This window comes from Panthera leo, chromosome B2 (genome assembly GCF_018350215.1).
Source record: "Panthera leo isolate Ple1 chromosome B2, P.leo_Ple1_pat1.1, whole genome shotgun sequence".
In the NCBI taxonomy this organism is placed as follows: Eukaryota; Metazoa; Chordata; class Mammalia; order Carnivora; family Felidae; genus Panthera; species Panthera leo.
In genome coordinates, this window is record NC_056683.1 from 79461175 (window position 1) to 79483299 (window position 22125).

The following is a 22125-nucleotide window of genomic DNA, read 5'->3' on the forward strand; positions in this document are numbered from 1 at the left end:
TACGTCAATAAAAGCTGTCAGCTGTAGGTAGTTTACACAGTAATAGTTTATTAAAAGGTAGCTTTTCCAGAAATACAGATATGACTAGACATGCGAACCATGTAGATGCCCATATTCATGTGGACTATTGATTAACATGAAGTAGACAAGAACAGAAGAGGATTATAGAAAATGAAAGATGGCTTCGTTCTTGGACATTATGACCTTAAGGTAGGCAGTAACTTGAATCACACACAAATGGTCCAAATTACTAACGCATTAACTAACACATTGTTATTCACAATACATTGTTTTAAATGTAGTCTTGTTTATTTTATTAAGAAAGAAGCTCCAGAACAATACACTCCAGCTACTTAACCTCACTCTGGTATTTTTCTTATTTTTCTTATTATTACTTTTTAAATGTTTATTTTTGAGACAGAGAGAGAGAGAGAGCAGGAGCAGGGAAAGGGCAGAGAGAGAGACACAGAATCTGAAGCAGGCTCCAGGCTCTGAGCTGTCAGCACAGAGCCACACGCAGGGCTCAAACTCATGACCATGACCTGAGCCGAAGTCGGATGCTTAACCGACTGAGCCACTCACGTGCCCCTCTTATTTTTAATATACTTATATCATATTTGCTGATCGACTCAATTTCTAAAGTTATTCAAACTCAGAAGAAGCTCTCCTCTGTGTCACATTTACATCCTTCAAGCCAGCAGGAGATCTCAAAACAATGTACTACTGTTAACAAAGAGGATGGGGGGGGTGGTGACTCAGGGCAAACGCTTCATTATTCCTGGGAAAACAATCTCAGACTGATAATCACCTTGGAGTGTGTTCTGTTCTCTTGATTCTAGTATTCGAGGCCCCTTAGAGTGTGAGGGAGACAGACCAGCTCAGCCCCTGGAGACAACAGTCACGCAAACAGGTGGAACAGTTAGTGAGGGCACGGGCTTTAGGCCCTCACAGTCTATCCCAAGGAGAATGGCCTCAGATTTGCTAACCCCATTTGCTTGTCCCTAAATTTGGCAGAGTTGGAGGAAATAAAACTCCTGCCCTCTTTCAAAATAAACGATGGCAGGGACTCAGTTCCCAGGTCCTATTTCTGGGCATAGAAACATTCCAAGTCTCTGAGCTCAGTAGTAACAGAAGCTCCTGGCATCAACACAATGCTTTAGAAAGACCCATGTATCTCTGCCCTGCTTCACACTTGAGAATAGGAACAAGAAGGTATCTGGGTGAGAGGAAGGGAGGAGGCAATGACTGAACATTTTGTCTTTTCTTATGACCTTCCTAACTGTTCTCAGCTGGGGCTTCATGGAAACAAGTGGCTGTGTTCTTGGGTGGAATGGCAGGAACTGCTATTTCCTACACTCTGTGTTTTCTCTTTTCTTCCAGAATACCCTATTTTTACCTAGGTATATGTCTATTCTGAGCAAACACATTTCCCAGCATTCTCTGCAGCTAGATGCGGCCATAAGACCAAGTTCTGGCCAACGGGGAAGTGTGCAACAGCCCCCTGGAACTTTCCTTGAAAGATAGCTGGCATGCTTCATTTTTCCTTCTTCCTCCCCTTGCATACATCCTGCCTCTTCAATTGCAGAAAGATTGCTAGGATTCCTAGCACCATCTTGGACCATGAGGTCAAGGGCCACACTCTAAGGGGAGCAAGCAGTGAGCAGGAAACAGCCTGAGTTTTCATGAGACTACATGGAACAGAGCTACTAGAGCATTCTGGACTGCCCCTTGTGGGCTTCTTTCTTTATAACGCCATGTTCTTTACATGTAGCTGAATCTAACTGAAACTGGTGTAGGTGACATTCAGCAAGTCACTAAAAGCAAATGCATAAACCTGGATAGTATTCAATGACACCAAGCCAATTTTTTCAAAGGAGTTTTCCTGAGGCCAGAGATATGCTCTAGGAAACTCAGTGAAAAGCGTGACTGAGTGAAGAATCCTGAGAGGTGACCCATGTCATCTTCCAACTTCAGAAAAAACACATGAAGTACCAAAGTCTGGGCATTTGTAGGTGTCCCCGTGGGTCACAGGCCTGAGAAGATGGAATCTCCAGGCAAAGGGAGAAGTCTTAACCCGAGTCACATGCCGTTACCAATTCATGTCATTTGAGGAGTATTAACTAAATTCTGTAACTGGCAGAAGAGAGTATCTGGGTAAGCATTTTTCCTTTGAAAATTAGCTGTCTGCCAGTATGCAAGTTACTCAACCTCCCTGGGTCTGTTTTCTCATCTGCAAAATGAAGAATGAATCCTCCTCACAGGAAGGGTGCCTGGGTGGGTGGCTCAGTCAGTTGAGCGCCCGACTTCGGCTCCATGTCAAGGGCTCACGCCCCGCATGGGACTCACTGCTGTCAGCACAGAGGCCGCTTCAGATTCTCTATCCCCCTCTCTCTCTGCCCCTCCCCCTACATACTCTCTCTCTCAAAAATAAATAAACATTTTAAAAAAGGAAAGTGGTCCCCCAAACCACGAACTGATCCATGACAAAGTTTTCATCTACCCTCTTGATGAAAATGGCTGGCTGAAATGTAAACCGGGTTCTCTTGCAAAGAATTTTATATACTCTGTGATAAGGTTAGTATTAAAATGTTTGTTGTTTTAGAAATGACTGCAGGGGCACCTGGGTGGCTCAGTCGGTTCAGCATCCAACTTCGGTTCAGGTCATGATCTCATGGTTCGTGGGTTTGAGCCCCGCATCGGGCTCTGTGCTGACAGCTCAGAGCCTGGAGCCTGCTTCGGATTCTGTGTCTCCCTCTCTCTCTGCCCCTCCCCCACTTGTGTTCTGTTTCTCTATCTCTCAAAAATAAATAAACATTGAAAAAAAATTAAAAAAAAAAAAAGAAGTGACTGCAATCACAGGGGCACCAGGGTGGCTCAGTCAGTTAAGCGGCCAACTTTGGCTCAGGTCATGATCTCATGGTTTGTGTGTTCGAGCCCCACGTCGGGCTCTGTGCTGACAGCTCAGAGCCTGGAGCCTGCTTTGGATTCTGTGTCTCACTCTCTCTCTGCCCCTGCCCCACTCATGCTCTGTGTCTCTTGAAAATAAATAAATGTTAAAAAAAAAAAAAAAAAGAAATGACTGTAATCACAGATGGAACTGATATTTTGGGTGGTAGGGCATTTTAGGGTGGTAGGGTAGACTCCTCTCCTTTGCCTACATTGTATTTTTCCTGGGCCAGGCACTGGGCTGAGTGCTTCAGACAGGTTAACTCACTCCTCACATCCACCCTAAGACGCCAGAATTACCATCTTTTTCCCCCCCAGATGGAGAAACTAAAGCTCAGAGAGATTAAGTACATTGCTCAATGTCAGATGGTTAGCAAAATGCATTCACGGAATCTCCAGCCTCCCGCCTCCACACTGAACCCGAGTAGGATATTTCAGTAGCTAACAGGAAATGGCATAGTGTAAGTAAAGCCCCTGGCACAGTGTCTAGCACACAGTGGGTACTTCATTCGTTCCTTCCATATTTACTGGGCATCCACCATGTGCCAAACACTGTTATGCCTTGAGAGACAGCAATTAAGAATATAGATGGAAATCCCTGTCCTGTGGAGCTTACATTCTAGGACTCATTACATCTGTGATGGCATCTTCTGCTGCAGCTTTCACCTACATGCACTCTTTCTGCTCATAGGAGGAATGAAAAAGGTTTGTGGCCATGTTCAACTCTACAACCCTACAATGGCAGAGCAGACATCAGGGGAGAAATGGGGCCCTCGTGCCAACAGCTGCCAGCTTCCTCCAGGAGGGTGAGCAGTGGTGCTCTCTTAAGGAAGAGGAGAGGTGATGGGGATGGGAAAAAGTGGGTGAAGCATGAAGGCTGGAGGCCAGAAGACCAGGACCCAGGGCTGGAAGCTTTTTCCAAATAGTTTGGGCAGATATGATGTCAGTGCAGAAACCTAAAGTTCTGTGGGTGGTTGGTGCCTAGTTGCCCCTCCCACCTCTAACCTCCCTTCCACCTGTGCCACCAACAAGCCAGGCACCTTCAGGATTGATCGGAGCAGTGCCGATGGGAGAAGACTGAGGCTTCCCTGGGGGCCTGTGTGTCTCAGACTCCACAGCTTTCTTGCAGGGAACCATGCCAAGTGAAAGGACTTGGGGTCAGAAGTTCTGTTGCAGTACTGGCCCTGTAACTTGACGTATTTACCTCTTATCTCCTCTGTGAACCCTACTTCATGGTGTTCTTGGAAAGATGAAAGCACTGGGCACTTGCTTACAGTAGGCTGTCTTCTTTGTTGTGTTGGTTGCTTTGCCCAAGAGCAGGATGAAAAATTGTTGGGAAAAGAGGAAGGATGAGCTTCTGTTCCTTCCTTACTGTTCCCCCACTCTGGCTGGGTCCATTGCCTTGTCCCCACACCCTCTGCTCATTCCTATTCTCCCATCTCTCACCCCTGGAGTAGTCCCTGAAGCACCCCCAGAGAACCCACTGGGTCCCGGAGACCACAGTTTGCAAACCATGCAAACCAAGTCGAGACAGTACTCTCCCAAAGAAATTTATTTCAGATTTTAGTATCAGTCTTCAAAAAAAGCATCAGTGTTATTTAAAAGAGAGACAGAGAGTGAAAGAGGACTTCAGCTACCTCCATTCTGACCTTGGTCTGTATTTTCTAATTGATTAAGTTCTTCTTTCCAGTTTATCTCTTAACTCAGGCAAAAGACCCTGCAGGCAGAGCATCCTCTGATGGGAACTGAAACTACCCCCTGAGGCAACAAGCACCGCCCTGAGCCAGCAAGAGACTCCACTCCGACTGACTCCGGGACAATGTGCAATTTGATCTTAGCTGCCCTCCTGCACTTTCCCACCAACCTTTGTCCCACATTTTCTCCTATAAACCTGGAAGTATTTTCAGCACTTTGGAGACAGTCTTTGAGACTCTAGTCTGCTGTCTTCTCAGTGTTGGCCTCACTGAAATAAACTCCTTTCTTCTTCACCACCACTCATTTCTCTGCCTTTGGGTTTTGTCGGTGACAAGTGGCGGAACCTGGTCTGTGTGGGACCCCCGGAGCCAGGTGCTCTGATACCCCTCTGCCCTGGCTACAAGAGTGGGGACCATAATAAAATCAGAAACTCTTGGGGTAGTGGGACTTAGGCACTGAGATTTCTTTTTTTTAAACTCCCCAGGTGACTACCATTAGCCAGAGCTAGGAAAGCACGGATTAAGGAGGATAATCACAACATAAAGGAAATTTCTTAATGCTCAAATGCATAAAATGCTTGGAGGATGCCAGTAAGGTAGTAATAAATTCTGCTTTGGGAAGGAAGAGGATGTCAGGAAATCAACAGAGAGGAGGTGACATTTAAGCTCAACTTTAAATGATGAGCAGGGGTCTCTAAGGCCTTGCCACTTGAAGCGTGGTCTGCAGACCAGCAGCTGGAACATCTCCCAGGTGCTTGCTGGGAGTGCAGGATCCTGGGTCCCCTCCCCACCTACTGGATGTGAGTGTGCATGTTAACAAGCCCCCCAGGTTATTCATGTGCACTGCAGAATCTGGGATGCCTTGGGGTAAATGGACAGGGTGGAGAAGAGCTTTGCCACCACAAACCTGGTCGGTTTAGATTAAACAATGGTTTACTATAGCCGAGGTTTATCTTTCAATTTCTCTTTTAAAATAAATCCCAAACCTAATGTTCTCAATGGCTGACCCAAATGTCATTTCGTAATGACATCTGAAGGTCTGAGGGTGAGGATTGAGTGCTTTATCCAATCTGCTAATGGCGAATGTTTTTATACTACCCATGCAGATGCTCACCGGTGACTCCGGGGGTGGGACAGGCTGGGACAATGCAGCCTCCTGGCACAGGATTTGGGTCTCTGTGCAAACCGGCCAGCACGTTCACCCTCGGACGGGTTGGGCACGCAGCCTTCCTTGTGGGAACCATTTTAACTCCTGCCACATTTCCTAGTGACCGCGTGGGGGTGGGGGCATCAGCTGCTTCCAATCCAGTGTTAATCCCACAAGCACAGCTGTCTGTTCTTTTGCAACGAAAGGAAAAAGGAAGAGGTCTATGGTGGTGGGGTTATGAATCATGCTGGTCTGTACCATTTAAACAGGACATGCAACCCCCAAACTATAACCTATTGACTATTTCAAGAGTAAGGAATTTGAGAAACGGCTTGTGCAGGACGGACTTTCTGACCGTCCCCTGAAGCAAGTCATAACCTTTATGTGACAGCTGCCCTTTCCACACCCACAGGAAAGGAGCACCCTTATCTCCAAAGATGAAGGGACACAGGAAGGAATTTGAAGAAACAAGGCTTGCTAAATCCCCCCACCCCCATTTACTACACTTACCTCATACCTTTTGTCCTATCATATCTTCCCATGACGCTTCACACTTCATCAAATCTAGCACAAAAACACTCAGGTTTAACCATTTCTTTGGGTCTTCATTTCTTTTCAAATCCTCGGTGTCACATGAGACTTACATTAGATAAACATGTATGCTTTTCTCCTATTAATCTTTCTGTCTTTTTCAGTTTCACTTGCAGACTCAGCCAGGGACTCTAAGAGGGTCGAGGAAAACTTTCCTTCCCTATAACAGCGTAAGTGATGGAAACCCATACTGCTTCGCCCTGGCCGCCCTGAATAGCTGCAGGTCCCACAGGCCAGCTTCCAACCTCAAGAGCTAGCCACGTGTCCTAGTTGACTCTAAGTTTCTACCTGGGTGTAGGGGTGACTCCATGCCCACATGTCTCTGCACAACCTAGACCAGCTTGGGTTTTCTTTTCTTTCTACTCTTTCCAACCTCATTTCTGCCCATCTAAGTAAGGGAATAAATTGCCCTTTTTCCTGAAAATACTATGGGAAATAATAATTGCTTCACGAAATCCACCTACCTAAATGTATTGAACACAATTATGGAAGACAGCACGCTTTGGTGGGTATGTGGTAGGGGCAATCCTTCCCACCTCAGCAGGGTTTACATGAGAATTGAATTGGGAACCACATATCCACTCTCACCACAGTGCCAAGCACAAGAGAATGCACTCAATACCTGGCCCTTTACATAATGAGGTTGCTTTAACATCTGTTCTATCTTCCCTGATGGCTGAAGCAGTGGCCACACTGTCTCCGGTGGTGCCCGCCCCATGCATGTGGGAACAGAGGATGGCACAAGTCCTCAAGACTGTTGCTGGTCCACAGACCTGGCAACTAGGTTATAAACACTGTTTTCAGACCGGTCCCCTAAATTCCAATATAATAATTTGGGAAACCAACCACTGAGATCACAATCCTCATTCAGGCCAGGTATGCCACTGTGTTATGTTTAAATCCTCCAAGAAAACAAGAGTCTAAAATATTCTTTCCATAATAAATAGCAGTAATTCTCTGAGCCTTTTCCCTTCTACCTCCCTAAATCACTTATAGTTAGGTCCCTCTTCTTTAACATCTCCCTGTGTGCTTGATCCCACCAAGCCTTTGGCCTCCATCTTGCCATGTCTGATCACAGTGTTTATCCTTCTCTATTTTTATGGTTAACATTTGCCCCCAGCTGTACCCTCCTCCGTTTGAGAGTCTCCCTTCTTCCAGTTTCTAAAGCACAACAGTCTTCTGGGTCTCCTACTTCTCTGATCAGTCCTTCTCTTCCCACCTAAAAATAAACTCCTAAGCTCCTGTCTGCAGACTTCTTCTCTTCTGCTTTGCTCCTGGAGCTCCACCCACTCTGACAGCTTCACTGAGCTTTGAGCTTCATTGAGCATCTAAGAGGGAGCCTTACCTCCCTCCAGCCCCAGACCAATGTTTATAACTTTCATTCACATCTCCACTTGTCTGCCAGGACCAAACTCCTCACCCTCCACAGGGAATAGCTCTTTCCCCTGGCTTCCCAGTCTCTGTTAATGTCAGCACACAGGCTGTGGCTCTCACATATAACTGAACTTAATGTGAACTTTCTCCACTATACTTATCATTATTTTTCCCCCTCATCGGTTCCCTCAGACTACGCAGCTTTCCATTTTTTGAATTCCTGGTCTCCCTTCTGCAGATGTTTACAAAAATACTGAACCAAATCAAAATGTCTTTGAAGAGTCCTAACTTTCTAAACTTTCTAAACCTTCTAACTTTCTAACACAGAGCTCTGATCATCTTCAACATGTGTGGCCCAGACCAGACCAGACAAATCTCTTCCCCAGGTTTATTCTAAGCAGAATGAACCTAAAAGGACTCTTGATATCAGGGTCATGGAACTAGAAAGATGGGAACCTGAGACTTTTGTACATTTGGTAGGGTATCTGCCCACTGTCTCCTGAACAGCTCAGCTTTCCTTCTGCCATGTTACCATCCCCACTCTCCTTTTCTACCAGTTGAAATTATATCTATCCATTGCTCAGAATTTACCACAAATAGCATTTATTCCTCAAATTCTATGATCTCTCTCTCTCCTTTGAAACACATCCACTGCTGGGGCGCCTGGGTGGCTTGGTCGGTGAAGCGTCCGACTTCGGCTCAGGTCATGATCTCACGCTCCATGGGTTCGAGCCCCGCGTCGGGCTCTGTGCTGACAGCTCAGAGCCTGGAGCCTGTTTCAGATTCTGTGTCTCCCTTTCTCTCTGCCCCTCCCCTGTTCATGCTCTGTCTCTCTCTGTCTCAAAAATAAATAAACGTTAAAAGAAAAAAATTTGAAACACATCCACTGCAATGTAAACTTCTTAATCACTGAAAGGTGTTGCCCATTTATTTCTGTATCTGCCATCACCCCATTCCCCCACCCAGGCACGAGCGCCTGAGGACAAGTGCATAATAAATGTTGGTTCTGTGGTGTCAAAGAAGTATGTCCAATCACCAGCTTTTGTATAATACCTATTTCATTTATCCAACATGCATATTTTTTCACAATTTAATATTGGTGAAATCAGGACTCATAATCACTAGCATGCTGTAATTTAATTCATAGCATTTTTTTCTTTCTTGGTGGTACGTAAAATATGGGTGCATCTTACATCAATGGTGCCTTAGAGTCAGTGAAATAAAGTATCATTCAAGCATCCCTGATAACAATCATGTTTACTGCTGTCTTCCTGCCTCTAGAGTGAATCATTCCATGTCCTCAACATTTCCTTAGTTCCTGTTTTCTACTCCTACTATGGTCTCTTCTTTTTGTTGTTAATGTTTATTTACTTTTGGGAGAGAGAGACAGAGCACAAGCGGGGGAGGGGCAGTGAGAGGGGGAGACACAGAATCCAAAGCAGGCTCCAGGCTCCGAGCTTGCAGCACAGAGCCTGACACTGGGCTCGAACTTGTGAACCAGGAGATCATGACCCGAGCCAAAGTCAGATGTTTAATTAACTGAGTCACCCAGACACCCCTACTATTGTCTCTTCTTTACCTCCTTTTAATTCTCTACTTTTCTTAAGTAGAGTCAGACTGTGTTACACTGCAGTAAGGCAATGTTAAATACAGTGGTGTCATTATATTATGATTCTACATGATAAAATGCTATTTATGATTGTAAACATCATACTATTAACTATTAACTCCAGTTAAATATGTAAGCTAGTTAAAATACATCTTTATTTTTTTGAGTGTGAACAGGCTACCATGTTATATGAGCCTCAATTTATGAAGACAACATAGTCAGAAGCAGAGCAGTATTGGGATTAAATAAGACAACTACAGCAATCTATTTAATGACAACATAATTATTCTTTGAGTAGCACTGTGGCCTACGAGAATCTATAGAGAGTAAAAATTTCTAAACAAGTCCAGATGCCCTGTACCATCCAATAATCCTTGTTTTTCATAGTTTCATCTTTCATCTGTCCATGAGGCTAGGAAACCCAGTGGTTCTGGGCCAGACAACTCCAGGGAGGGGGCGCTGTCCTTGTTGGCACTGGCATGGGGGAAGCCTGCCATGACCCTAGTGTTGTGGAAAGTGCTGGTCTTTCACCTCCTCTTCCCATAGCCTAGGACCCAGCAAAACAGATGACTTGTCCCACAAACCTTACACTGTGCAGCCCCAGACTTTCCTGCCGCTCTCATGCCCCTGCTCAGGCTGACCCCTTCATCCACAGCAGCACTATCTGTGCTTTCTGTGATTGCGGAAACATTCTCTAGGTCTGCACTATCCACATGCGGCAATTGAGAAGAGCACTTGGAAAATGTGCCTAGTGCAGTGGCAAGAACCGTACTTTTAACTTAAATTTAAATAGCTACATGACTAGTGGCTACCATATTGGATGGCACAGATCCAGTACGTACTTTTCTACATGTGCGATGTGCGTCTAGCATGTTCATCTCCAAATCTCCAACCTTCAAGGGGCAGCTCAGGGGTGTTTTCTCCATGAGATCCAGTGTTCCCAGCAGAAATCATTCTCTCCTTCCTCTGCACTCCCATTACACTTTGAACCACTACTGTAGCATTTAACACTTCTTAACTTGTAGATATTTGTGTACACTGTCCTCTATATATGCATACCCTCTCTGACAGCTGCAACTAACTCTTGTTCTTAGTTTGAACATCCCAGTGCAAGGCATGTTTAAAATGTTTGTTGCATGAATCTATAATAGCAACCCAGTGATCAGCATTAACAATAAGTAATTTACAAAGATTGCTGTGCACTAAAGGATTAGCCTTGACAAAAGAAAGGGTTTGTGTCAGCCTCAGCTCCTTGGAGGTAATTTCTAAGCCCTTGGAATATACTGCCTGATAGGAGAGTCTTTACCTTGGAGCCTTGGGTCAAGCCAGATAGTCTATACTAACAGTGTGATTTATGATGGAGGCCTAAGGATAAGAGTTGTCAGCTCAACCTCTGAAAGGGCTCGAGACTAAGGTCAGCCAGGTGGGCAGTTAGCTGTATCTACATTGGCCAGCCCCTAATAAAAACTCTGCACACCTTGATGGACTTGGGTACATTTTCTTGGTTGGCAATACTTGGTACATATTGTCAAACATCATTGCTGAGAGAAATAAGCACTAACTGCATGATTTCACTGACAGAGAATAGTTAAAAATTGTGCCTGGTCTCTCCTGCTCCCTGCCCTAAATGCTGCTTTCCTTCACTGATTTTAATCTGTGTCCTTTTGCCACATCCAAGCATAACTGTGAGTATAATGGTTCTTCTGAGTTCTGAAAGTCCTTCCAGTGAATTATTAAACCTGAGAGTGGTCTTGGGAACCTCCCAAACTCGCAGTTGCCCAAGGTAATCTATGCCATATTATTGCCTGGAGGCTGTCCTGTTGAGAGTTTAACTCCTCAAATCCCAGTCCTGATCACACAGCCTCTGTACTGGTAGGGTTGGTGGCCAGAGATGGTGAGTCTGGGTCTCAACAGGGACAGTGGAGTGGCAAAGCAAAGGGGTGTCTGGGACCAGGATCACACAAGGAATGGGTATGGGAACAGAGGAAATGGGTGGGTAACTGACGAAAGGAAGGACCAGAGAAGCGGAGATGCATAGGGCAACCGTATGGCGGTTGTGGTGCGGGAGAAGTGAGCAGATCAGGGATGTACGGGCCCTTGACTTGAAACTTCAGGAGGCTCTGGTACCTACCTGTGCTCTAATCTTCAGGAACTAAAAAGCTCTGCCCCTGGAAGTCAGGAGCTGCAAAGCAGACTCCACAGGCCAGAGCTCACTTGATTTAAGGCAGGGTTATACTCTCTTCCTGTACCATTTGTATACTTGTGACCAAAGGACTAGATGCTCAGACCCTGAGCAGGAAGGTAGAAGGGGCAGCAGGTAGGGGACAGAGCAGAACAACTTCTTTTATTAAACAAGAAATCTGAGCTGGGCATTCCCTCCCTACTCCCCAGATCAGCCCTCTGATTCCAAGTGCTGTGATTTATTTTTTTTTTTAATTTTTTTTTCAACGTTTTTTATTTATTTTTGGGACAGAGAGAGACAGAGCATGAACGGGGGAGGGGCAGAGAGAGAGGGAGACACAGAATCGGAAACAGGCTCCAGGCTCCGAGCCATCAGCCCAGAGCCTGACGCGGGGCTCGAACTCACGGACCGCGAGATCATGACCTGGCTGAAGTCGGACGCTTAACCGACTGCGCCACCCAGGCGCCCCCAAGTGCTGTGATTTAAAGAAAAGGCCCCCTTCTCAAAATCATATCCTTTATATTTCCATAAATACTGCTAATTAGAGGTTCACTTGAGTTAACTAGAAAACACCTAAAATAGGATTAAGAGGAATGGTCATTCACAACTTACTATAGATTCAATCAGATTGCTTTCCTAATTTGAGCTTAGCCACATTAGAGGAAAGTCAATTCCTTGTGGAAAGGAGAAATCATTCCAGGGTGCAGGGGCAGTTCTGCCCACCCTTGGGGTGGGGGAAGGGGTGGACACAGGAATTATTGAGGTCATCTGTCTGCTGGGGGAGAAGCCCAGAAAGGGAGGTAGGATGGCATGTGGAACACATTTCCACAGCAGACTCATGGCTCCTTCCTCTCCAAGACCAAGTTCTGTTATCACCCATTCTCAAATCCCTGGCCTTCTCCCCAATACTATACTTGCCCTGAATGGAGATTCCAAGAAAGAAGTATTAAGCTAGCCTTAGGAGGGCCTCACAGGAGACAGAAAGTGCTTTTCTAGACAGACATAGAAGTAAAAGCACCAGCAAACAGAACAGATCCATGGGGTAAGTGGAGGCTGGGAGAGAAAGAAGGGCAGAAGTACCCTCTGCCATATGTAGAATGAGTGCAAGCTTAGAGAAGTTCTCTGAGAAAAGAGACTTCTATTTGTTCGTTTTCACAGTACCTGGCACAAGGTGGGTGCTCAATATTTAACGAATGATTGAATGGATTGCAAAATCCTGTGAGTTGCCAGACTCACACAGGTCAAATCATTTCCAATCAGGGATCTGAGCTTTTTTTTTTTTCCATCCTAGGTAGGCACTTAATCTAGTTGTATGGGTTTACATATTTTTTAATTCCTATTTTGAATCCTATTTCCTGTCTCTTATCCATAAAGCCCCTAAGCTTGCCCTTTATTCTTCCTTGTCCCTTCACAACTGAATCCTGGGCTTCCTTAGGGTATCAGAATATCTAGGAGGCATTTGAGTCATTTTTTGGGGGGGGGGGGCTCATGTGCTCTTGTTTACACACAAGAACAGAAGAAGACAGTCCCAATGAGGCATGAAGTAGGACACAGAACACAGCGTTAATGAGGAGCAAACCCATGAGGTCAGGGAAAAGGGAGCTGGAGGGCTCCTGGGCTCCTCTGAGAGGGGGTACTGCCATCGTGGTCCAGGATCTGGTGGTCCAGGGGCAGCTGCTCCGTCTGGTGAGGGAAGAGTGGTCAGCAGGTCCATGTGCAGACGGCTAGCCAGGCCCCATAGATGTCTATGTCCTTTCCCAAGCATAGCCTCAGGGCTTCTAGGAAAACACTGACCAATAAATTAAGTTGAAAAATATGTAGGAGGCAGGAAATATCAACCTGGAGTACTTGTCAATGGCATGGGTGTTCTGGAAGATGCGAAGACCCATCTGGCCCTTCAGAAGCCCCTTCTTCCTAGAGGAGTTGGATTCATTGCTCACAGCCAGATGGACCACTATTTTGTCTTGTCTTTCTTCTTCTGTCAGAATATGGCTTCGTGGGTACCCAGCCAGGCTGTTGGCCTCAGACTCAGTGTAGCTTCCATCCAGCATCATGGTTCTTGAGTGAAGCATTCCACACGTGCAGGGGAACTGCAGGCAGCAAACACAAGAGAGGTGGCAGGCATGTTTAGACCCTGGGGAGGTGCAGAGGAGGTGGCCTGGGCCGAGAGAAAAGCCCTCTGGCTACTCAGAACCACAGAAAGGCAGAACTAGAAGGATCTCCAGAGATCACTCAGTCCAATGACTCTCTGCCCTGGCTGCATATTAGAATCATCCAGGAGCTCTTTAAAATGGCCACACCCAGGCTCCACTCTAAACGAATTAATTCGAAGCTCCCCAGGTGATTCTACTCTGCAGCCAGGGTCCAGAATCACTGATTGAGTTCACATGCTCTCAGCTGCAGAGAGGCTATATAGTTCTCCTGAAATTACATAGCTAGCGTCAGAGTCAAAACTTTAAACCTGCGCATTCTCATTCCAGTTGTGGGTCTCCACCTCTTTGTGCATGAATCAAAAGATGACTAGGTAGGAAAGTGTCCTTATTCTAAAGCATAAAAGGTCATGGTGCCTTCAATGCATTTTTATTATTTTATTTTATTTTTTAAGTAGGTTCCATGCCCAGTGTGGGGCTTGACTTCACAACCTTCAGATGGAGAGTCACATGCTCTACCAACTCAGCCCATTAGACGCCCCTGCAATGCCTTTTTTAAGGAAGGAAATGGTTTCACTTAACTTCTTTCCAAAATTTGAGTCAGCAAAGAGTGGGCTTCTAGCTGGCACCACTCAACAATTCATGAGCCCATATTTGTCAGGTGAAGGCTTCTTATTTTTTTCAACAGCTCTATCTGGGAAAGTTCATTTGATTATAAATCAAAAATGTTTAAATATAATCCAAAACCATTTGACAATGACCGATGAGCAGATTATTGAAAATCTCAGTGCATACCACTCAAATGCTAAAGTAGAAAAGGTTTGAATAGAATTTTAAAAATAAATTCTTAAACGATTTAGCCTATTTGGAGGCAGTGTAGAAATATTTAACACGTATGATGTGGGCATTTAAAGACTATTTTTGAAAAGGTAACATATCCTCTTTTCCTAAAATTTAAAAGTCCCTTATGTTAAGGAGCTATTAGGCACCTAGACGTGCATAAATGTGGGATTTTCATATCCCCTGATCTTTATACCTTTTAGGAGAATGCCCATTTCGATTGGTGCGATGATGAGCAATGATTTGGTTAACAAGTTGACATTTTATTTCTTATTGCGATTAATGAGAGTCTGAATACGAAAGGAATTGACTTTCCCTCCCTGTGCCAAAGGCCTATGCACATTGCCTGAATTTCTCGTTTCCACTGTATCTCATGCTATGGGTTAATATACTGCAGTGCAGTGTATATAGCATAGTATTTCCAATGAGTCTAAAGGCCAAAGTTGTATGTGGCTGAATTTTCACTGGGTCAGAGCGCAGATAAACACAGGAATGTTCAACTCTAGAACTCTCTTTGTCTGGTCATAGGACATGGAGGAACCTTCCCTAAACATGTTCAATAGTAACAGTGATACTTTAGATACTATACTATCTAGATGCTTTAGATACCATACTATACTAGATACTCTAGAACCCCACAGCTTCAAAATAATTTTTATATACATTACTTCATGAGATCTTTACAATAACCCTGGGAGGAAGGCGAGGTGAGGGTTCAGCTATTCCATTTTTACAGATGAGGAAACGGAAGCCCAGTATAAGTAGCAGAATTGGACCTAAGGATCCAGGTCTTCCTGTTCCTCGTCTTGATCCAAAGACTTTCTGCTTTCTGGGATCCTTTGTGGTAGAAGCTAGAACCTACTCTAAAATAGATCTCCCTCCTTTTGCATAAACATCGCCCTTTTCTACACACAACCCTCCTTCCTGCCATTCTCATCCAACCAGTAACTTGAGCTAGGACAGGAAATGAATGAAACTTGTCTCGCCTTTTCCCGGAGCTTCCGCTCCTTCCGCTCCTGCACCGTGGTCAGGTAGTTGACGGCTGCGTACTCCAGCACCGAGAGGAACACGAACACAAAGCTGACCCAGAGGTAGATGTCCACCGCCTTGATGTAGGACACGCGGGGCATGGAGGCGTTCACGCCCGTGATGATGGTGGACATGGTCAGCACGGTAGTGATACCTGCAACATCCAGCTCTAGTTCAGCCGCCGACAAGGGTACAGAACTGCTCCCACAGTCCACTGAGTCACCGTGTTATATTCTCCATCTCTTAAATCTAACGAGAAATCCCCGGGGCATGGAAACATCCATGCTGAGGATCTGCCCCACAGGCAGCAGGCAGCCCCCCTCCTGGCCAGCTCACTGCTGGTCCTCTTTCATTCTACGCCCCTTGGGGGACTGGGTCTCTGCGATATGGCTGACCACATCAGCAGGGCTTCACGGAGGACCCGTCCAGATGTGGAATTTGAAACAGTGAGTAAAGGACACCACTGAAGGAAACTTCCCACACCACAAGGAATGGCCTCATTCTCTCTCTGGGCCACGTTAAGTCTCTGAAGACTGTGGAAATTCCCGGAAGCCTGCATGCTAGTTTCTTCCTCGCTGTGCCTTGCAGGTTAAACCCTCACATTTCTGGGAGCCCAGCCTGATTTTGTCCAGATTGACAACGATGAGCTGTTACGGTTCACTCTGGAATTTAGGGTCTGCAAGGACTAAAACCACAACTCCAGGGCATACAGCCCTTTCCCTCCCCCAAGTCTCCTGATACAGGCCCTGCTTTCAAACTCTCACTCTATGCAAACAAGGCCAACAAAAAAAATTCTTGTATTTACAAAATAAGTTTTTGGCATTTGCAGAATTGTCTTATTCATCGACGTAGTGAGCTCTAACACTGCTGGTAGTGGACATCTATTCCCCAGACAAGCCTTTTCCTTCTGAAATGACTCGAGCAAAGCCGATGCAGTTGTAGCTCCCTGTGGTTTTCATAAAATAGTCTAGGAAGCTGAGAGCAGTGTGGGAACAGTGAGGGCAAGAAGCAGGAGGCAAGTCTGCTCCTTTTGGCTCTGGCAGCCAATCAGTTAAGAACTCTGAATAATGATTTTACTTTTTCTTTCTTTAAAAAAATTTTTTTTTTTTTTTTACTGTTTATCTTTATTTTTGAGACACACAGAGAGAGAGCATGGGTGGGGGAGAGGCAGAGAGAGAGGGAGACACAGAATCGGAAGCAGCTCCAGGCTCTGAGCTGTCAGAGCCCGACGCAGGGCTCGAACTCGTCACCTGCGAGATATTGACCGGAGCTGAAGTCGGATGCTCAACCAACTGAACCACCCAGGCGCCCCTACTTTTTCTTTTTATAGTGATCAGTTATGAAAAAATAACCACCCTATCACACCTTATCACATGCTTTTACCCAGTGAAACTCTGGCAGGCACAGCTCTGCGGTCGATCCAAAAGGACACCCAGGACAGCATGACCATCAGGGTGGCAGGGAAATAGGTTTGGAGCAAGAAGAAGAAGATGTGGCGTCGCAACGTGAAGTTAATGTACAGACGGTTGTACCAGCCTGGGGGACACAGGAGGAAGTGAGTGAGGTTCAGTGAGAGAGGCAAAAACAAACTCCTTCCCTGGGTTCCCCCATATTGCTCTCATCTCCAGCAGAAAGTTCAAAGTGAATGATCATTGACTTAATAGAATATATCTCCTTTCTAAAATCGAAGCCCTCTCTCCTATAAACACATTTATTTATTCAATATTACCTAATTTCTCTCCATAGCACTTTGGGAAAAGGTAGAGAGATCTAGGTTTAGCTGCTTGTTTGGTATTTGTTATTTGCAAACCAGGACCATATTTCCTGAGGACTCACAGCTCAGGAACCTAAGACGGGGGGACTGGTTCTATTTTATTGATTCCAATACCAGTGAGGCAGGAGCCCGCAGAGCTGGGATCTTATCACTATTCCCTTTGTTGTAGATTATCAGCTGAGCCAACCTCCACATACATCACAAGATGAGTGGTTGTAAACAAAGACTAAAATGGTAAGGCTTCAAATGATCCACAAAATCGATACCCAATCACTGGGACCACAGATGGTGGCAAGGACAGTATAAATGTATAAAGTGGACTGAAACTGTGTGCACACACCTACCCCACTCCCATCTCAGCCCAGCCTGGGATGCTGACTCAGTAGCTTGCAAGAGGGCCCAGAAATCTGTTTGTCAAGCACACTGCCCTGATGGTTTGGATGCAGGAGGACCTCAGGCTGCACCCAGAAAAATGCTGCTGAGGAAGGGGACAAAGCCCAACTGGCTGGCATGGAAAGATAGTACTGAGTCAGGGAAAGGAAGGGGTGGATCAATAGGGAAAGGTTGGAACAATAGGATGGGTCCATTAGAAGCTTGGCACATGGTTTACTATGTAAGTTCCTGGGTTATTTCAATGAGGTAGGTGCTTTCAGTGGAGTGGATAAATAGAAAGTACTCTTCAACTATGACAGAAACTCCCAATCCTTTATTCATACCACAGCGCTTACCCAGTCATGTCAGATTTTCCACACTTAAATTGGCACCCATGAAGCAAATCACATTGTTCCTTAGGTTTGCACAGGGTTTTTCTGGAAAGGCTGAGAGTTGCCCTCATTCTGCTAAGGACTATTCCACTATCCTTTCCTTGGAAGAAAATCAGGGAGAGTTGCCTTGGAAACACTAGGAAGAAACCAGGATCCTTAAAAATGTATACTCTGGGGGTGCTTGGGTGGCTCAGTCCTTTGGGCTCCCAACTCTAGATCTCAGTTCAGGTCATGATCCCAGGGTTGTAGGATCAAGGGATCAAGCCCCATGTTGGGCTCCATGCTGAGCATGGAGTCTGCTTAAGATTCTCTCTCTCTCTCTCTCTCTCTCTCTCTCTCTCTCCCCTTCTTTCCTCTCTCCCCCACTCATGCTCTCTCTGTCTTTCTAAAATAAAGAAATAAAAGGGAGCGTGGGTGGTTCAGTCTGTTGAGTGTCTGACTCTTGATTTTGGCTCAGGTCATGATCTCATCATTTGTGGGATGGAACCCTGCATCAGGCTCTATGCTGACAGCACAGATCCTGCTTGGGATTCTCTGTCTCCGTCTCTCTCTGCCCCTCCCCTACTTGTGCGCGAGGGCGTGTGCATGCATGCACTCTGTCCCTCAATAAAAAAAGAAAAAATATTTTTAAAAAACAGTGGCACATAATAAAAAGTTATGTAAGACATTCTTAAAATTGGTTTTAGAAAGAGAGTTGGTTTGAACTTACCAAGAAGATATGAGAAAAGAAAATTCTGTGGACATACATATCGACAGAAAAGGGAAGAAAGGGATGAGGACAAGCACTGTGGGCATAAAGTGAAGAAAGCTTGAGCTGTCTAAACACTAACACAACCTTGACTGAGGCTCGAACTTTCTCCACGTTTGATGTTGGGGACAGAGGGGTGTGTGAGGGGCAGATGAACAGGGAGATGGTGGCCATGTGGGGGCAGAAAGTAGAACAAAAGCTTTCCACAGAAGAGCCTGGGCTTCCCAATACACAAAGAGTAATTAAGTGAGAAGTCCTCTAGGGTCCTGTAGCTACCACAGGGCTATCGTGGGTTGAATTGGGATATGTCCAAGTCCTAACTCCCAGTATCTGTGAATGTGAGCTTATTTAGAAATAGAGTCTTTGTACATGGAATCTAGATGAGACGAGGTCATATTGGATTAGGATGGGCCATAATCCAACAACTGGTGTCCTTAAGAGAAGAGGGAAGTGTGGACAGAGAGACACAGAAACAGCAGCATGTGAAGACACAGAGAGGGACGCAGGGAGAATGCCATATGATAACAGAAGCTGACATCAGAGCAATGCAGCACCCACCAGAAACTAGAAAGAGACAAGGAAAGGTTCCTCCCTAGAGCCTAAGGGAGGCGCATGTCCTGCAGACTTCTGGCCTCCAGAACCTTGGCAAATACCTTCCAGTTGTTTCAGGCACCCAGACCATGGTACTTTATTATGACAGCCCTCTGAAAACTACTACAAGAGCTCACAGTGAGATTAGAAAGGGACTGACAAGTGCATCCTCTCAAAACTTCAGACACAGCCCAGGGTCCAGGATGAGTTACACCAAGCATTAAAAATAAATCTATAGATTGAAATATAAGTAATAAATACATTTCCTCGGAAAGCTATCATCTATATCATTAAGTCAAATAAACTAGATTACCGAACAGCATGTAAAACATGACCCCACAACTGTGCAATTACATAATTAAAGCAAGATGTTTGCAAGGGTGTGTTCCACTTCGTTAGGAGTGGTTGCCTCTGGCCATGAGAGACATGACAGCAACTTTTTAAAACCCTGCTTTTAAGTGCTGCTAATGTTTGGTAGAACTATATGTTATTTAATAATGCAAATTCATTTTCATTAGAAAGGGAAAAGTTTAAGGTTGGAGAATTCTCATGTGTTTTCTTCCACATTTGAATTAGACCATGGCAAACATTAGCTACCAGTGCTGCTGTAGAAGGCCAGTCTGGAAGTGGTGTGAAATTTCTGAATCAGAAACTGAGACAGGGAGATCTTCTCATCTGTTTTCAGGGATTCATCCCCATTCTTCCAATACAGCATCAGATCTTCATCTGTATATGCATCTTTGGGGAGAGGAAAATAAGTTAATTTGACTCCTTTGATTCTGACGCAGGCTGAAACAACAGGGAAATCCTACACCAGCTTCGGTGAGAACAGGTCTTAACACTGGCAGGCAGTACGTGGTCTCACGTTACTAAAATGGCACAAGGATTGGACAGGGAAAAAGGCAAAGATCTGTCATTAAGAATACGGATACTTACAGCTTTCCAGCTCCAAAGAACAGGTCTGGGAGTCCAGGGGAAAGTGGCTGAAGTCCATGTTGCACATGGCAGTGACGGTAATCCTAGGCAACCCAAAAGAGCATATTGGCTCATGCAGTGAGTTATTGGCATGACCAAGAGCAGCTGCCTCCTCACGTCTACTTCAGCAGTTTGGAAATCCCAGTATCTAAGTTGCAGGACCCTAACTTTTAGAGTTCTGTCCTTCCATAAGACATGGCCCAGGTCCCGGCTACTGAGGGTGTTGGCCGTCAGTGGCCCACATCTGCACCCTTCTCTGGGCATTGCCCTCAGCCAGCAGGCTGCCTCCCTCAAGGATGCCTGGGTGGTTATGCCCTCCCCCCACCCTCCACCACCCCAAGGCTATTAGCATTGAATTCTGGTGAAGCATACAAGCAGGCCAAGAAGATGTGGAATGAGCCTGTGTAATACTCATTAGTCCACAAGTCAATCTGCAATAGCACTCAATAAACAGTAGCTATTGTTACCTTTTTTTTTAATGTTTATTTATTTTTGAGAGAGAGAGAGAGAGAGAGTGAGTGAGCAGGAGCGGGGGAGAGGCAGAGAGAGAGACGGAGACACAAAATCAGAAACAGGCTCCAGGCTCTCAGCTGTCAGCACAGAGCCCGACGCGGGGCTGGAACTCATGGACTGTGAGATCATGACCTGACTCTAAGTCTGACGCTTAACTGATTGAGCCACCCAGGCACCCCTATTGTTACCTTTTTTAATCTTTATTACCAACAAACTAGAATCATAGGCTCTCGGGGGTGGAAGGTATCTAGAAGGGCATTGATTCCCCAAACTCATTCGAGCCTAACTAGTCTCCTAGCCTGAGTTTAAGATCCCAGATGACGGGAAGTCACTGGCTACTAGGGTGATCATTTCATCTTTAGAAAGTTCTAACAGGTGTCAGGAGACTTGGACCATCTGTATAGCCCACAAGCCCAATGACGGCGATAAACTCTTCAGGGCCAAAGAGACTGATCATACATAGTAGAATGGCATTAGACAAAGAAACAGTGACCCCATGGGCATTTACCTCATGCTGTACAGCACGTGCCCATCTGGAAACACTCTCAGCATGATGTTGTCAGTGGTGGTGTCATGGGTGAATGACCTTTTGGAATGAACAAAGAAGACATCGGGGACCCAGATCTTCTTTACCAGCCGGCCATCGAAGGTCATGCTCTTGTTGTTGGTGCTGGGAAAAGCCAGCCTCTCATCCTTCCAGTAATGCCGCAGGTACAGGGTCATGGTGAAGTCCTATGGGAGTCCGAGATGACACCAAACAGAAATGCTTGGAAAGCTTCCTTTCTTTTTATTTCTTTTTATTTTTTTTTTTAACATTTATTTATTGTTGAGAGACAGAAGCAGACAGAGCATGAGCAGGGGAGGGGGAGAGAGAGAAGGAGACATAGACTCTGAAGCAGGCTCCAGGCTCTGAGCTGTCAGTACAGATCCTGACATGGGCTTGAACCCATGAATCGTGAGATCATGACCTGAGCCGAAGTTGGACACTCAACCGACTGAGCCACCCAGGCGCCCCAGAAACCTTCCTTTCTTACAGCCAACTCATCATCAACCAATGTAACAGACACCTCAGACTCAGCTTCCAGAGTTGGAGGTGACAGTTCTGCAGCCCTGTAGGACAGTGGCTGCAACAATGGTGCTGCTAGGAAACCGTAGGAAAGAGAATGGTTCATAGTGCATCACGAGGTTGGAGCCCAGG

The 22125-nt window shown here is 45.6% G+C and overlaps 1 protein-coding gene across 1 annotated transcript in view; it reads right to left on the bottom strand.

Moving 5' to 3' along the window:
• Window positions 1-13321: 13321 nt before the first annotated feature.
• The window catches only part of LOC122219098 (gamma-aminobutyric acid receptor subunit rho-2), a 40593-nt gene continuing 31789 nt past the window's right edge, over window positions 13322-22125 (bottom strand). Inside the window, exons 4-9 of the mRNA XM_042937359.1 lie at window positions 21436-21659; window positions 20376-20458; window positions 20037-20177; window positions 16946-17098; window positions 15520-15716; window positions 13322-13633 (exon numbers count right to left, since the gene is read on the bottom strand). Of these exons, the coding sequence (XP_042793293.1) occupies window positions 13322-13633; window positions 15520-15716; window positions 16946-17098; window positions 20037-20177; window positions 20376-20458; window positions 21436-21659 (1110 nt within the window). The remainder of the gene's footprint in view (window positions 13634-15519; window positions 15717-16945; window positions 17099-20036; window positions 20178-20375; window positions 20459-21435; window positions 21660-22125) is intronic.